This window comes from Vanellus vanellus (assembly GCF_965231255.1).
Source record: "Vanellus vanellus genome assembly, chromosome: 3".
Lineage (NCBI taxonomy): Eukaryota > Metazoa > Chordata > Aves > Charadriiformes > Charadriidae > Vanellus > Vanellus vanellus.
The window spans coordinates 28975443-28993547 of record NC_138907.1 but is presented as its reverse complement, the minus strand read 5'-3'; the positions used below and the strand labels follow the sequence as shown (position 1 = coordinate 28993547).

The window sequence follows — 18105 nt, the reverse complement described above, 5'->3', positions numbered from 1 at the left end:
AATGTTTATAGCCTCTGTATTTCATGGAAGTTACATAAAAGCTAAATAAAACATGTATTTGAAAGCATCATTTTTAATTAAACATTTATTTATCGAAATCAGTAAATTGGTCATGAAAGACTAACCTAGGTGTCTATCCACAGAATAAGAGGAAAACAGTTAAACACAGAAGATACCCTCCTCCCTCCCCAGACTGTTAAAGTTTTTTCTAGTTTTTTATTTTTACAAACGAATCTGAAACAAAAAATAGGGAGCCATCACTGTATTTAAATACAGAATTCTTGTAATGTTCTCCGAAAACCTGCACTTTTTCTTTATCAAAGTACACTCTATTTCTCATTGGCTTTGATTTTAACAGAAATCTGAATTTTCAGAGACAAGATCAGATTTAATGCCTTACTTACATTATTCCATTACCTATAAATGCCATTTAAAAGGAGTTCGAATACTTCGCCTTGGTAAGACAAAAGCTTTTTTACGTCAAACCATCTGAGGCAGTACACAGATTTGCTGCTATACCTCTCACATTCTGATTGACTAGAAATCACGCTTTAACTTCTTATCTGTTACAATATTAACCATAATCAGTCAGAAAAAGGGGACTTTATTTCAGAGCAATTATTTATTGCAGTAGTCACTAAAAAACAGATCTCAGTAGCACTGCTTTACTATGTCTGTTATTGAATAGATAATCTCACCTTGCCTCTAATGCAAGGAATAGCACATTTTCTGGTTTTACTGACATATTCTACCTACTCATTGGAGAGTAAGATATTTTCCATTACACATTCAGTTACGCTTTAATTGCAGAGAAGAGTGGACATATTGTTATAACCTTTTCACACTAAACAGAATACTTATTTCTAATTGTACTTTTATTTATTTAAGTGCAATGGACAATTACTGCACACTGACTGCAGAACATTAGGCTGAGCGGTCTGAGTTGTCAGCAGAGAGGTCTGGAGAGGTTCACAACACAGGAACCTCGAGAACACAAGTTATTTAAAAACCTTTCTCTCATCTCTTTAAAGTTTGGGCATGTTTTGGTGTGCTCACATTTATACAGGCAACCCCCCCCCCCCCCCCCCCTATTTCTTTGGGTCAGATTTTAGAGCTGTATTGATACATTAATGAAAAAGAGACTGACAAAATATGTTCTCTTCAGCGCCAAATTACTAAGAAAAAAAATAAAGGGAAATGAAGAGTGACGTTTTCATCATCTTCAGCATTAACCTTTAGCTCTTTTCCAGACACCAATGCAGAATTGGAAAGAAATACTGAGAGAATTTTCAATCCCTTCCAAAATTTTACAGCAGAGGAATACAGTTAAATAACTGAGCATCTTATTTTGAAATGTGTCTATTTAAACCGAATTCACGACAAACAAGGATTATAACACATCTGGTAGAAAACATTGCTTCTTCCAGACATCTCTCTACTATTTTGAAATTTTGTGATCTGTAGTCCTTACCTATTTATTATCCATTTGCACTGGATTATTAATGACTATTGATGACAAAGGCAATGAACTCAATTTACCCTTTGTCCCCTGTTGAATGAAGTTTCTGTGTGGGAATTTACATGTCCCACAAATGCTGTACATACAGAAGAGGTAATAAACTTGGTGACACCCTGAAAACTGTAGGAATGAAAACAAACAAGCTCACATTGGTTTTTGTTGGGTTTCATTCTAAAATTTCAAAACTCGCCTCAAAAATTGGTCTTTTTCCAAAAGTGGATAGCCTTCCCTCGGCATTTCTATAGGATAGACATAATCATTCCCAGACAGAGAAAGGTTTTCTTTCCGTGAATTTTTGTTCAGTCTTTATCTGACTTTTATTCAGAGCTTGAAACAGAAAGAGACTATTAAAACTTCTCACCCTATAAAACCCAAGACAGAAACTAAATCCATGACATTTTTATGCATAAAAGTTTTTAATCTCTTTTTTGAAGATGTATGTGTGCATTTGAACAGTTCTCTGTTTCTGCACCCAAACTATCAAACTCAAGGTAAAGTCAGAAACCGGCCTCACAGGAACGTGATGCAAGAAATAGCTATTGTTTTAAACTTTAAATGCGCTCGGACACACGTCATACACACGGAATGCAAAGAGATTTTATAAACATTAATTTGACATAACAAAAAAAAAAAAATCCCAAACCTTAAACACATAACACACAGAACTGCAACTGGATTTTTCACGTATTCAAACTGACAGCACTCGTACTTCTTAAGCTGTTCCCCAAGATTTCCCATGAAATGCAGTGGCAGTCTGACTCGTTTTATCTCTACAGTGTTACCGGACTTTTGAAGAAAGCATGCCAATGGCTTAGGATACTACTGTATCCACTTTGTTTTCAAAGGAAAAAAATCATATCTATAGACAGATCGATACCTTTAATCTTCTCTATACTTACCATTATTGTTCTTGTTGTATGGCTGGATGATTCTGGAAAACAAAAGAACCACAGCATATTAACAGTATTGTCCTTATCCATAAAAGCCCCATTTTCTGATGCTCACCCTGAAGGCTAAGATGCTACTGTTCAGCTACAATGGCAAACATATCAGAAATGCAGAGACTGGAGAGATTTCTCATGAAACGAGCATAAGAATCATCACTGGTCCTGAAAATATAGGACAGACTATAGTATGTTGTTAACCGCACTCATTCTCTTTGCTTAATTATCCTCTTCTGCAAGAAAATATAAAAATGGAACTAATTCATAATTCATGTTTCAAGAAGTGGGTTTGGTTTTTTTTTTTTTTCATTTTGCTTTTAACATATGGCATTTAACATGGATGATTAGTTCTGCAGAAAAAAATACAAATAGTATCAGCATCATTCCATTACTATTCCTAGTTGAAAAAAGCTTCGTAAAACCAGACGATACATTTTCTGAGAATTTTAACATGGGTTCTCAGTTTGAAATCGACAAACTATATTGAGAAGTATAACACCCAGAAATCTTGATTATTCTCTCCTATATGTTAAATCAAGAGTCAGTCAACTGAACTCACTGTTATATTTATATAAAACCGCTGAGGAATCACAACCAGCCAACAGCTAACACAGACCTCATCCTGCTGTTTAAATTAAATTACGGTTGCTTTTTCTTTTTACCCCAAGGACAGAAATCTCATCCTCTTTGGCTTTAAAATGCTACAGTTGTCATATTACAGCCATGTTCTTTTTTGAAGCAGTATAACTTAAGTAACTAAACATCCTCCAAACCAGTTAGAAAAACTGCAAGAAAATTTGCTGCTGATCTGTAAGATGCAAGGTGATGCCACTAGCAATCTTATAGGCTTGCTCAAAAATTTGGGTAAGACATCATATCAGCTATAGTACACAGAGTTCTCAAGGAAGAGACATGTAGCAACACTACACGCAGTTCCGGCTAAAATGTACACAATTCTGCATGAATTCGATCAGCAGAGTCTCAATTCTGCAAGTGAGATAAACGTACGATAATTACGATGGGTTAGTTATTCTTGCCCCAGTTCCAAATTGTGATTCCTATGGGGTCCCAACTGGCATCACTTACACAAAGAATTCTCCAGGGGTTTTGTTACCATTAAAAATAGCATTAAAGAGATTAAAAGGACATGAGAAAGAACAGCTGCATACTCTTTCTGAAAAAATGGTAACTACACTCTCCAATTGGTATTTCTCTTTCAATTTTAGGAGTCACCTTAACCAGTCTGAAGGTATAGTTCAACCACTGATAGAAACAAAGACAAGCCATTTTAAACATCTCAAACTATTTAGAAACTTCAGTCCGATATTCAGCAGTAATTCCTGTACCTAGTTTACATTTAGGCTTTCACAAGTCTTCATCCTTAATCAAATCTTGTTAAAATAAATCAATAAAATCAATACACGTATCAATAACTTCCCATTGCTAAAGGTTCCGCAATGTGAAAACCTACCTCAAGCAACCGATATTTTAGTTGTGACCTCCTCTCCCAGCCCCCTTTTCCTCATAAAAATTATCATATATAAAAATACATTTCGGTCACCAGTCCTCCAGGTAAGTTTTAAACTATTAGTATAAAAATTAATTACTGTGACAGCCTACCGTTTCCTGATACCTGAATATATTTGGCACTGTTATAAAGTAAGAGAAGATCACAGTAGAGTGACGAACTCTATAATCTGTTCCATTTTTATCTTCACAGTAAACTTATTTTGATTACTACAAGTTTATTTATATTTTTGAGATTGAAGTGAAATAACATTTCAGGACCTGAATGCTCCTGAGAAAACCCAGCGACCGCATTCACGGGGGTATAACCACCTGAATAACTCTTGAGAGAAGGACTCATTCCGTTTATAAGCCCAACTACCCAGACAAAAAACCAACCAACCTATCTCCAAGAGGACAACTGCATTTCCTGAGGAATCCTCAACTTAAGCAGAATTATCAGGGTAAACAAAAAGGATGGGGCTGCTTCTCTCTTGAAATATGGAGAAGATACATGAGACAGCACTTCCCGTCACCCCCAAAAAGATCAAAGCGGACAAACAAAAATCCCCACTTTTTATACTCAGATACGACAGCAATACAACTTTCCCTCTTACTCAGAGGTGTTATGCTTTTGGCATCGCTTTATATGCCCAATCTATAAAAACTATGCTTAGCCATGATTGTCCCAAAATACTCGGTCACCCTCTCGGTTCCCCAGACAACTGAGGGAAAGAGAGAATGTCTCCCTAAAGGGAACTGAGGAACAGCTGAATGTACCTGGAGGCTGTTAAACAGTGTATTTTTGAAAAATACTTCACAGACACTCTTAATACCATGCCAACAGCTGTTAACTGCAGGATATTACCATATTGATTACCTATTAATAAAACCAAGCGAGGAAGTGTAAAAAGATCTGTTATATTTGTAAAGTAATCTCTGTGTTACATTATACATTATAAACATTCTCTCTTTTTTTTGCATATCTTATTCTTAGCTTTAATTGCTGCAGTTAGTGAAATATCATCTAGTTTGCCAAACGTCTTTTAGAAAGACCTGAGTATATGAATAAATAAAAAGCTATGGAAAGGACTATTTAATGATAGACGTAGCCAAAAGATTCTAGGATTTAGCAAAGACTACCAATTGAGGTGCCGTTGTCACACAATTTAAACTCTTGCATACTCCAATACCCAAATATTCAGATTTTAGAACTGAGGACACACTGATTTCTTCCAGAAAATAATTACGCCCTGATTTGGCAGGATTTTGACCAACGTTTACGCACGAACACACACCAGCCAATTCTGTGGAAAACTCTGCTTTTCAGGAAGGCAACTAAGGCAGAAAGCCTTTGCTTCCAACTCAAAAGGCAGTCGTGCAGCACTCCAAAAGGTGCGGTTTACAAAAGCTCTGCGCACCCGTGCAACCTCCAGTGCAGCTTGAGGGCAACAGAGCTTATTTAAAAACCACAAATATCTCGCCGTTCAACAGAACGGAAGACAAAAGTTTGGATTTTGGGTTTTACCTGCCAAGTTTTTGAAGGCCTTAGGGAATTTAAATAACCGGGCTCGGAATTGCAGTCAACACTTGGCTTATAAATGAGTTATAGCAAATGACTTTGTGCAAGGCAATAATCTGTACGCGCATGTCTTCAGTACCAGAAAACTCCAAGATACAGAACGATTCCCTCCGTATGGCTGATGAAGTGCTAGTGAAGGGGATTACTCTACTTTAAACATAAATGGTCCGACAACATCACTAACAAGGGGCTTTGGTGATGTGATGCAAGTAAATTACAGTAAATGCAATGTCGGTATTGACAAGATGTTTAGAAGTTTATTTTTGTGGAGAAACTGATGCACCAACAGCAGAAATTGCCCGAGATACTCGTATGCTCTTTCTACAACACATTTATTTGAATTCAAATAGAAATTATTCAGTTCTAAAAAGTGTTTCTTCAATAAAAAAATAGTAATATACATATATATCTTATAATCATACGAAGAATGAATTTGACTTAATTTGAGGAAGACCCTTAGTCTCGCAAGAGAATAAATATGAAACACCGGAGAAACAATATACAGACACGAAAAGCAAAAGCACAAAACTGGACAAAATTATCACAAAGCATTTTCCCCAGACACAGGATCTTTCCACTTACACTGCCTAAGCACTTTCTGAAGGTGCCTTCCCTATTGCATTATGTAATAAAATTGTTAAGAGCTATTGTTCTGCAATCACAGCTTACAAAAAAATAATCCACCTACTTGACAGTAATCATATACAGAAGCACTTTAAGTATGAACTCCAGATCTCGCATCCAGAACACGTAATTCGCGAGGTAATACGCTGCTAATCCTGTTACCCAACAGCCAGCACTCTCCTTCTGCAACTTTAATTCTTTAAAGTAATACTAGTGGAAAGTAGCGATTCCAGGAATGGGGTTCTGGTTATCCGCATTGTGTTTTGAATGCTAACTTCATTATAGAGTTGTTCTTGCTGCTGGCTGGTTTAAGAGCTGATTTATTCTGCTAATTAGAAACGGCAGTGTTACTGCAATTTCATGGCTACCCATTACCTGTGTATAAAAAAGAAAAAGAAACACCGATTCAACAGCAAAAATGGGGCAGTTCACCATGAAGCACCCTTTCCTTCATCTGCAATCCCACGTACCTTGCTCTTTCTAACCCCTGCTGTTATTAGAGCACCCTGGTTTGAGGCACGTATTACACTGGTGGACACAGAGATAAAATGCTACAATCTTTTCAGAAGTATTCGTTTCCGTAGTACAACAAAATGAAAGTGATGTCTGGCACACTCAAAGTGGTACAGCAAAACATGACTGCGCTTCTAGTTTTTTTTTTTTCTGAACCAAAAGTATGCAAAGCAACCTTGTAAGTCCAAAGATACATTTTTGAAGGAAAGGAAATAAAAGAAAAAAAAACAGAAAAACAAACAAAAAACACTACAAATCCCCTATTCAATTTCTAGTGTACTTTCACCCTTGGAAATAACTCACATTTCAGAAGATACAATAGGCCTGAGAACTACAGTTGAATGGATATTGCATTTTGATTTTGCAAAACAAAAGCAATCGCTGTCTATATTTAAAAAACCCGTAACACAGTGCTATGCTATGCTAATACTTAGGAACAGTTCCTTCTCAGAAGAAATTCAAGGAAACATGGGTTTGCAGAAATGGTTTGGCTCCTCCCAAGTCCTCCGGTAACCAAATTCATCTTAGAAAAGTCACACTGTTTACTTTCACCCACTGAAAAATACTCCGCAGTTTGAACAGTCTTTGGACACAGAATGGAAGACTGTTCTTTTACCTGTAATCAGAGAACCTGAAATACTCAGGAGATAACTGTAATGTGAATTGAATGTAGGCAAATGATGACCGCACATTTATCACTGCAAGATAATAAATAATTTTCTCAACTTTAAGAAATTCAGGGGAAAAAATGGTATTTCTCTTTTTCTTTTTTTGGACAAAAAATGACACAGATTTAAATACTTTCCTCCTTGCTGATGATTTTTTATGTTAAATCACAATGTCATTTGCATCACTGGGGTTGAAGGAATGAAGACCAAGTGGGGAAGGGGGAATCATCAACTCATTGTAAATAAATTGAAGGAAAAACATTGTTTTATAATTCAAAAATTTAAATAGGAAAAAAAAAAAAAGGTTTGAGATGTGCAAACATGAGATGCAGTAGCTTATTTCCACAAATGATCGACAATGTCAGCAGTAACACCCTGGGGTAATTAAGGTCTGCATCAATTTCCAGGTACATCATTTGGGCTCCAGAAGTTGTCATTAGTTCATCATCTCCAGTTATCATCATTTGCACTTTTGCAAAACCAAGTGAATAATACTGACCACAGAAATGCAAGCTGTAGAGCATTTCAGTTTTCTACTAAAAATTTAAAATGATTGCTTTCAATTGGACAGTGAAAATAGACCGAAAGCGGCTCTTGTGCAAGTTGCAAAAACCAAAGGTAAAAAGGCTGTCGGGTTAATCTCTTGAGGGTCAGAGATGGTTTTAATGACTTTGTATAGAACTACGCATGACAAGGTTCTTGCCATAAAGCATTCCATATCGTGACATAAATAGATGCTCTGAGTAATATATGTTGGTAAATAATAAAGATTCATAAACACCCTTTTCATAGTCCTGTGCTTCTCCAGTAAATGACATAAACACAACATCCAGTTTTCCAGAGAGATCCACTTTCCATGCTCACATTTCCATTAATATGAGTGCATGCGTTTCAGTAAGACATCTGTAGCCAAATATTTCAAAACATTTGCTGGCTACGCCGAGGACTAAAGCTAGACTGCACAGGCCCAAAGCAAATATCAGAGGAAAAACCGGCCTTGGAACAATACGTAACTTTCGTTTCTCACTTTTGGGAAAAGCGCGTATACGCAACTCAACTTTAATCCCCCTTTGTGTTTCAGCACGGAATAAATGGCAAAAGTGGATTCACATAGTGGCTTGTTTATCACGTCCTATTTCTTCTCCTTCAGTTGGAAAACACTGGTATGTAAAATGACATTTGTAACAGTGCAGGTAGGTACATAATTTATTAACATGCAAGAGGAAATTTAAAGTTTTATTTTTTGAAGTAGTGGATCGCCAGCTGTTTTTTGGTATGCGTTCCATGCCGACAGGCTGCCACCGCAGCAGAACATCTCTATCTCCACCAAAAAGCAGTGTAACACTATCAGACACCTGTGAGAAGAGAAAAAAAAAAACAAAACAACCCAACAAAAAAACGAGCCTCTGCTGAGAAATCCCATCCTACAGTGAAAACTCCTTGCTTTTAACATACTTTCACATAGGGTTATGTAAATTAATTACGATGAAGCACATACTAGAATCGTTTTCTCTCTTTCAGGAGACCTGCAAACTCCCTGCCTGTCAGTTAGGCGGCTCATATTTTCATGTGTTTCTCAAAGGAGAGTCTCAAATTCCCCGCAGAAAACCGGGAGTGAAATCTAAGCCTTTCTTCCTTGCTCATCTCCTCCATCGCCAATACTATCAGTCGCAAGCAGAGAGAGAAGGATTGACCAAAACAGCATCTGAGAGAGAAGGTACGTTTTTGTGAGGTCTTTCTCCCTTTGCCGATTGCTCATGTCACTTTCTCATCTTGCTGTGCCAGAGACGCGCGGGTTCCTAGGAAAACGGACCCCAAAATTGCCGTCTCATTCTTAGACACAGCTGCATGCTTGGGTATATTCAGGAACGGAAACTCGACTGTTGAAAGAATCCTCTTGACGGCATCGGGACAACTCAGCCTGAAATACAGCATTAAAAGTTTGGGAAGGGAAAGAGAGAGGGAGGATCAGGGCTGTTGATTAAAGTCTCTCCAGCTACGAACAACCGCTTCTCCTATTTCTGCCCATGAAAACGGTATCAACAGGCACAGACTGATTTCTGTACCTCATTAGTGACGTTCACATCTTGGGCATCCTGTGGATGTTCTGGTTCTGATGCATATAAAAGTAAGGAAGTGCCTGCCAGTTGACAGAGATTATACTTATGTAAAATACCTTCGCCTGATCTTTCCAAATATTATATGGAAAATTACCATTACTCACCCTGCCAAAACAATAGCCTGACGTGAAACGACTACTGCCGCTCGCAGTTAAGCAGCTTGTGGGTGAAAGTAATTGCTTGAAATCATTTCAGACACTGTAATTTAAAGATCAGATTCAAAATACCTACAAAGCACTTTACAGTCACACCTAAATCTTCCCATCGTCAACTCCGGTCATAAAACTGGATACACGTAAATGTTCTGCAACATCTTCTGAACACTGTCCTCACTGCTGAGAAGCATTTAAATACCTTGCGTTGACTATTTTTAGCAGCAGTGGAAATTCTGCATCTCGGCATAGTAGAAAGCACCAGCACGCATATTGCACGAAAACTCCCCAAAGTACCGTGCTTTTTTCCAGGATGGAAAAAAGCTTTCTGGCATTTTTCGTTCCATCTTACAGAACGCGAGGTTTACTGTTGTTTGAAAATAAAAGGAAAAACCCTTTTCTAAGACCGTCCAGAAAGAGTCTTTCTTCTACAAGAATGGACGCAAACAAATTTCCTTCTATCTAGTTACAAAAGGCAATGCTTAAGCAGTCCAGTTTTATTTAGGTCTACGCCTTATACATGGGTTCCTGCATACAACTACACTGACTGACACCCAGAGCACTTCATAGCAAGATATCAGGGCACAAACCCCACCACTTATGAAGAGATAAATGTGCTCCCTCAGCATTCTTGACAAAGACTGAGCAATAGTAGTCAGAAATTACAGACTCCCTCATCCCTATCAGTGGCACCGGACTCTTGCTGGAGGTGCAGCTGTGGAAAAATTAAACGGAAATGTGCTGCATTGGCCACAACCAAGACTCAAATCAATATGAGACTTCGCTAAGAAATGCTAATCGTGCTTATTTATTACTCTTAAAAGCATGTAACCCAACACTAATGGTGTTTCTCATCATCTCCCCCAATACAGGCATAAAGAAGTGCCATTTCCATATTACACTGCTTTATTTCTGAGCCAATAATTATTATTTTGTTAATAACAAATTCTGTCCCAATACGGCACTCAACTCAATCTAGGCGGTAAGGCTGACTTTAAATATGCCAATCTAAATACATATTTACACAAGTGTAAGTGACATTTCCTTGAATGCTGTAAATTATTGTATATCTTAAGTAAACATATTTATATGGCTGCTTTACAACAAATTTCTAATACTGTTAAAAAAAAGCAAACCTAACCATGCAGACATTTCTACATCAATAAGGTTAAGATTATGAAAACAGCAAGAGATAAGACTTAATATAAGCCCACTGCGCTCATTTTTGTTTGCTCGTTTCATCAAAGCGGGCACTGAAAGACAGAACATATCGTTGTCTCCACAGTTGGCTTTCTGGATACTGTTAATTGATGCGATGCAATAAACCCAATAACAATTCATAGTATTTTGGAACCACAAAAGCTTTTTAGTATATTTATAGTAATGCAAAAACTCTGGAGGTTGGCAAAACCTTTCATCACACAGAGAGTACACCGTCGTCAGTGCGATTACACAGAAACCACCGTTTCCAAGTTGATCTGGTCACTGAGTTTTTGCCGTGTACTGAAGAGAAGCTGGATACATTGCAGCCCCCGAAACATATTTGTTATTTACCAATAACCAGAGAAGGGGTTAAATGGCAAAAATGAAAGGTAAGGGCTTTTAAGTGAAAAGGAACAGAGGACCTGGCACAGGCTGCCCAGAGAGGTGGTGGAGTCTCCCACTCTGGAGACATTCAAAACCCACCTGGACGCCGTCCTGTGCAACCTGCTGTAGGTGACCCTGCTCTGGCGGGGGGGTTGGACTAGATGACCTCCAGAGGTCCCTCCCAACCCTGACCATTCTGCGATTCTGTGATCTGTGCTGTTGAGAATCATTACTACTGGTTTGACTGTTCTAGAGAGTTTGGTTTTCCTTCGCATGTCATTTACGCTTTGCAGGCTTTTAATTAAAGAGAGGGGCCAGGATAAGAACAGAAATCATCATTTTAAAATACTAAAATAGCCATTTTTACACTAACAAAATAGAGATTTCAGTTATTTATGATATATGCTTTCCAGTAAGTTATGTTTTCACAGAAAATAGATAAGCAGAAATAATTATCTCCTAAAGCACTATAGTTGCAATACAGCAAAACAGTTCTCAATACCAATTTTTCAAATTAGATGTTATTTTGTGCTAATTGCCTTAACACAGTTAGCTGCCTGTTTGATACAAACTAATCAGTGTGGCTAATGAGTGGTTTTATAACCTCTTTACTTTGAAGAGAACATCCGTACTAAGCAGAAGAAAAAAATTTAAAGACTTCCAAGCACACCTCCTTATAGGGACATCATCAAAATAAAGTTTACTTCGGATTTATTACTACAGCCTTCTCTGCAGCAGAAATATAACATCATCTTTATTTCCAGGTGAATGGCATTCCCTGCTTAAAGCTCATATGGCGAGCCCAGCATAATGGCCAGCATCAGGGGATGGGGACAGCAGCTTTCGCGTTCCGTGCAGGAGCTACCAGAGCATCACTGCAGAACTTCACACTCAAAGTTCGCAGCGAAAATTCAGCATTTATGGCTATGCCTATTGATGGCATCGTCTTTTGATCCAAGTACAAGTCACATGGTTGCCATCTTGGTCCACCAAATAGCTTGTGTTGCCACACGTCATCTGCCTACTGTGTAATGGCTGTTTGCACACTGAGCAGACCTCCAAGTGATCCTCTCTTCTCTATACACTAAATAACCACTTTTTGTCAAAGTACGTAGTGATTTCCATCTAGGTATTGTTAAACGTCCAGTAGATATCTTCACCGCAAGATACAAAGAGCACTGGCAATGACAGAAAAGCATGATCATTATGGGAAGATGATGGATAATAGATCAAGTTTTCCTTCCTGTATTTGGAATATTATTCCTATTAGCTTGTGTAAAAAGAGCCCCTCTCATTTCTACCTCGACCTGTTCTGTAAAGCACAAAAACAGACTGTCACCTCTTTTGTGCGGATCATGTCCCAAACGGTCTATTTCAAAGCCTAACCTCGTTCAGATTTCTGATCTCAACAACCATATTCAACTACAGAACAAATAAGATAATGGCTTACAGAAGTTACATCTCACAACGAGAGAGTTCAGGGAATGCATGCATTTCTTCTCAGTGCAAACAAATACCCTGCTGGATTCTCCTCTTCTTGGGACATGAGGTGAAACTGTTCACAGTTCCAGCTGAAAACTCTTTCTTTTTGGTAATACTAATTAAAAAGAGAGTAATAAACAATCACTTTTCGGAATAAAAAAAAAAAAAAGATTATTTGAGAAAAGTTAGCCTTACCCACAAATTTCCATATTTTTTTTTTATCAGCTTCATAGCTGCTCTCCATTTGCACCGCGCTGTAATGAAGCGTTTGGATACACCAGGCTTAAAAGATGACCTCGGGCCCTGCACAGTGTACAGGAAAAGCCTCTCCTGTACAACTGTGACCCTCCTTTTGCTTCCTCCCCTGCAAGTGGTATAAATGCAGGGACAGCCTCTTTCTAAGGAGCTCCTGCCTTCCACCAGTCCTTGCTGCCAGGACTACTTCTTGTTTTAACTGACTCTGTGACACCGGTCTTGGGATGCAAGATGCCAAATGGTATTTCCCCTCTGTTACCCATCACGGTGTTGAGAATCCAGGCTAAGCTGCGTTTAGAATTCACCTACCAGCGAAGCGATTGGCTGTAAACTAGCAGGTCCGGGATTTAGCAGTTTAGCTACCTGTCAAGTAATTTGACACAGAGCAATTCAAAAGGCCTTGCGCATCACTGCAAAATATTTCTTCAAATAAAAAGGCAATGGCATAAACTGAAATAAAGCATTTGCTGCATCTCTGCCTTCACCAAATTTGTTTTATTCTTTTCTTGTCCTTTTATATCAAGATCAGTAAGAAAAATGGTAAAAGTAGTTTTTGGAAGAGATGGCATTAATACATCCATGTTCAATGAATAAGCACCACCATTCACTGCATTAAGAATCAATGCCATAAATACGCTATCCATATCTTACATTTCTCTCAGTCTGTACCCCCACTTTTTTAATGTCATCTCAGGTCCACTGAAAGTTTTGCAATTCAGAGACTTAAAGAATATTTCTTTTCTATTCCTTCACATACCATCAAGACCATTATGGTGGCTGTAGTTTCTTTTTCCCAAAATACTTAGTGAAGAGTGAGTGGAAGGTGCAAGCAGCCGTTTTGCACTCGGACTTTGAAGGCTTGGTGTTGACCTGATGACATTGGGTTTCACTGCAGGATGAATCTCTGTTTGAGATGAGAGAGAGAGAGAGAGAGAGAGAGAGATCATACATACTTGGTTTCAAAAATAACCGAATAAAAATAGCCTGTTCAACATAAATTTACATTTACATTTCTCAACAAAGGAAAGGAACCTTCTTCAGCATGAGTGTGTTTGCAAGACCTTGAATAACAATTCAAACACGAATCTTCATACCTACAGTTCTTCCAAGTAAGAAAAATCTATTTCACTTTAGGTTGCCAGAGTTCGATACTATGGTGCAGCTGTGTAACGATTTCAGAGATTGAAGAGATAATACAAATCAATCTGAAACAGGTCTGCGGTTACATTTTCCTACCATTTTGAGGTTTGTATCGGAGCTACACACCTACAGGTTTTTAAGCAAGCAAATGAAAGCATTTTACTTCATTGAAGTCACCTCAATACCTCAAGCTACTCAGTATTTTCTGTAACATGAACAAGTTTTGAGGAATCTTCCCAAACACAAAGTCACCAGGTGTGAGAAGTCAGGGAGTCAGCCACAGCAGGGCTCTGAAGCTAAAACTACCCCAAAACTGCGGCAGGAACACAAAAATCATTAAGACTGCATTGTGTTCCCCAGGTACCGCCGGATTCCTACGCAGAGTCATCACTGGGGATCTTAAAACATCTCAGAGTATATAATGCGGCTCACGGAACAGGATTAGGTCGAGGAGGAAAGGTGGGTAGGAGGCAGTGACACCCATCTGGCCAGCACACTTCAGGGTGGCAGCTGCCGGGTTTGCCAAAAGCTGATACAGTTGTATGGAAATGTTCCCTGGAAGCGTTCAAGGCCAGGTTGGATGGGACTTTGAGCAACCAAGTCTAATGGGAGGTGCCCCCGCCCAAGGCAGGGTGTTGGCTCTAGAGGATATTTAAGGTCCTTTCCAACCTAAACCATGCTACAATTCTAAGAAATTTCTCAGTTATCTGCCAGAGAGAAGTGGCAAAAGGAAGCCTCAGTAGAGTCCACTTGTCCTTCACCCAGGAATTGGCTGAACCCATTAACCTTATTCTCATCACACATTTGAGTTCAAAAACCCACCACTGCGTATGTCCTCGGGCAGACCCAAATTTGTGAGAGAAGTCATACCGCCCAAGGGCAGGACCCTGTCCCCAACCCTCTGGCACCAGCTGCCGGCACCGCACGGGTGGCGAGGTGCTTGCAGCCCGATTACGGCTGGGCACCCGACTGCCCCACGGAGCAGGAGAGACCTCTGGGCTGAGAATGTGAGGGCAGAGGGGCTGGGAGATGGATCGGGAGTCAGCTAGCCAAGGGGAGTAAGAAAAGATGAAAAAAAATTCATCTTGCACCCCCTGAAGTGAAAATGCTCCTTTCTGGTTTGTTTTTTTTTGTTGTTGTTGTTGGGGTTTTTTTGCTTGTTTGTTTCTTTGTTTGTGGGTTTTGAGTTTTTTTGTTTTTTAATAAAATAAAGTGTAGAAGCTTGGAATACGCAAATTCTAAAGTGAGGCCAGGTATCCAAGGAGGCGGCCCTCCAGCCCCTGCTATTCCCAGCTATCACGCAGGAGAAACAGAAACCGTTGCACCAGATCAAAGTCCACTATGATAGCAGGTTTTTCCCTCTTTCACAAATGCCAAGGAAATCCGATATCCAAGCGCTGGCCTGCCCGGCCTCACGCTGCCATGGCCAGCCTGTGCGGGCTGCAGTTCAGCAACACCAGTTTAGGAAGAGAGTTTAGGAAGACGAGAGTTTAGGAACACCAAGCTCCCAGCAGATTTCATGGCACGGCCCATTGTTCATGCTGTAGAGAACGAGCACCTATTTTGCTTATTTTACCAAAACGGGCACAGAGGTGTGCTTAATGTTGTGAACACTACTGATTGCTAAAGCAAAACTTTCAACTGAAAGAGAAAGGTTTGCACTGTTTGCTGAAGATGACTGGAATCAGGATTCCAAAATACTCATTTGGCAATATCTTCCAATTTTCTGAAGGACATTATTCATTTTCAGGCCTAACGCCACTAAAAATATGACCTTATTTGCCTATGAGCTCCAGCAGCATCCACAATAGTCCCAGCAGCTGGATCAACATATGAGAACTTGTAACCTGCTTCTGTCTACAGCGTATAGGAGATAGAATTTTGTATCTTCAGGATGAGCAAAGAGTTGAAGAAGGACGCTTCTCCTTCCTTCGACTTCTCTTCAGTCACTAACCCTCTGTTAGGTTACCACAAAGGCTGTCCTTTCTCTTTCTGCAGTAGAGGAAGGCAGCAAGACCAAGCTCTCCTCTTAATTTCTAGAAAGGAACTTCATTAAACAGCCAGGACCGCTTCCCAATGGATTGAGCGCTTCCTGTGGGGTCTTTACCCCGTACACTCGCTCATCCTTTACACATGCTTCAAGTATTTGCATGCTTTAGATCAGCACTTTCTAACCAGCCGGTTCATCACCCCTGAGAGAGGTAATGAGGCATTTCGTGGGTTTTGCCTGAATTATATTATCCCATCATATTGTTGCACTATGGAATCATCGTAATTAGGGATCTTTTCATTCCCGGTGCTATTACCCCTGTTCTATTGCCTAGTACTTCACTGAGAACCCTCTACCCACCTGCACCTTCTGCTAACTCAGAGAACTAACTGTAACTTCCAAATAATCCAAATTATCCCTTTTGCCACACAACAAATGATCAGTTGGCCAGATTCAGATTATGTGATCATTTCTGAAATAAAAATAGAACAGGAATAAGAAACAATACTTGAACAATCTATTAGGAACCGTTATTGTGAGACCAGGCTGCAGCCTCAAACAAGTAATTAGCAATGACGACTCTAAAAACGTCTATTTCCACTAATGTCATTAGGGTGAAAAAAACCTACAAATTCCAAAGCAAACAAAGAAAAGTCAGTCTCCTACGGAATTACTTAAATAAGGATCCTGGATTCCGGAGGCGCTTAAGCAGCTGCACCTCTCTCATCATCTCATCTCCTCCACACGCATCCCAGCTGGAAACGTTAGTCTGGTTTCCTCATAACTAGGAGGTAAGAGAGGACATTTAATTAGCCAAGGGCTCCCCTTGGGGGGTTTGTTTAGTAAGCACAGTGATGACTGAAGAGATTAGAGGGGATTAGCCCCAGCTCTCTAGAGGACGGGGCCTACTTTTAATGCTTAACCTACCTCACCTGAGGCACTGGCAGCCAAGAAGCAGAACAGGGATAAAGGGAAGACATGACCCTGGGTGAGCAGGGCACCAAAATCCTCTCTGCCTTACGAGGAGGGCTCAAAACAGTAGTGCCCTGAGAGACACAGTTAACTGTATTCCAATAAACGTCTGTGGGAATGGCATAGAAGGAATTTTAAAAAGAAAATAAAATACCTCACGTATAAGCTATGGTATGATAGTTAATGCTAAATTCTATGAGGAAAATGATGCAAGCCTTACTTATTCACTGGAATGTGCAAACAAACATCCCAAACAAACAAACAAAAAAAAATCACAAACCAAAGTAAAAAAAAAAAAAAAAAAAACCACCACACAACAAAACCCAAGCTAACTGGCAAACAAAAACCCATTTTCTAGTCATCCGTACACAGCTAATTCAGGTGCATGTCCATAACTGGGTACACCTCACATCCCTGCAACACATACTATTTACCTTCAGCTGTTGTGAGATACCTTCACTTCCCATAGTCAAATACTAAGCCGATTCTACAGATACCTGGTATATTTTAGCACTGTTGATCTACAAAACCTCCACCTAAGTATGCATGACGCTGTCTGACATCGTTCATTCATTCACTCCCATTAAACCTACAGACTTGTGCTCACAGAGGTATCAAGACAACCCCTCACCAACTAAGTAACGCGGCAGTAAAAACATGCAGCACCTTCTAAGGTTACCCACACTACCGTTTCTTCTGTTGACAACCCAAATGCAGTCAGCTGGAGGAACCATCCATCTCCTGCTGGAGGACCCATCCATCTCCAGCCGCATTCCCCCCTCTCACAGCCACAGCTCCACCAAGTCCATCCAATCAGTCCTTTCCTCATTCAGTCCAAGGACACCATCGGTAACGCGCACAGCTGGGATGTCTGTAGAAAACTATCACTGGCTTTTTTCTTAAACTCCAGGGCAGGAGGAATCAAAATTCAGTGAGAGTGGGCATTAATTCTTCAGTAACTTGGTTTTCTGAAGGTCGGATTTTGTTAAATTCGATGTTCCGGAGGAACAGTTATAACTACATTAATAGTTGGTTTCTATTTCAAGTCAAA

The 18105-nt window shown here is 39.5% G+C and overlaps 1 protein-coding gene across 1 annotated transcript in view; it reads right to left on the bottom strand.

Moving 5' to 3' along the window:
- MTA3 (metastasis associated 1 family member 3) overlaps positions 1–18105 on the bottom strand; it is a gene marked incomplete at its 3' end in the record, with an annotated part of 142391 nt that overhangs the window by 23471 nt on the left and 100815 nt on the right. The window contains exons 16-17 of the mRNA XM_082480794.1: positions 13710–13856; positions 2419–2450 (exon numbers count right to left, since the gene is read on the bottom strand). Coding sequence (XP_082336920.1) covers positions 2419–2450; positions 13710–13856 — 179 coding nt within the window. The remainder of the gene's footprint in view (positions 1–2418; positions 2451–13709; positions 13857–18105) is intronic.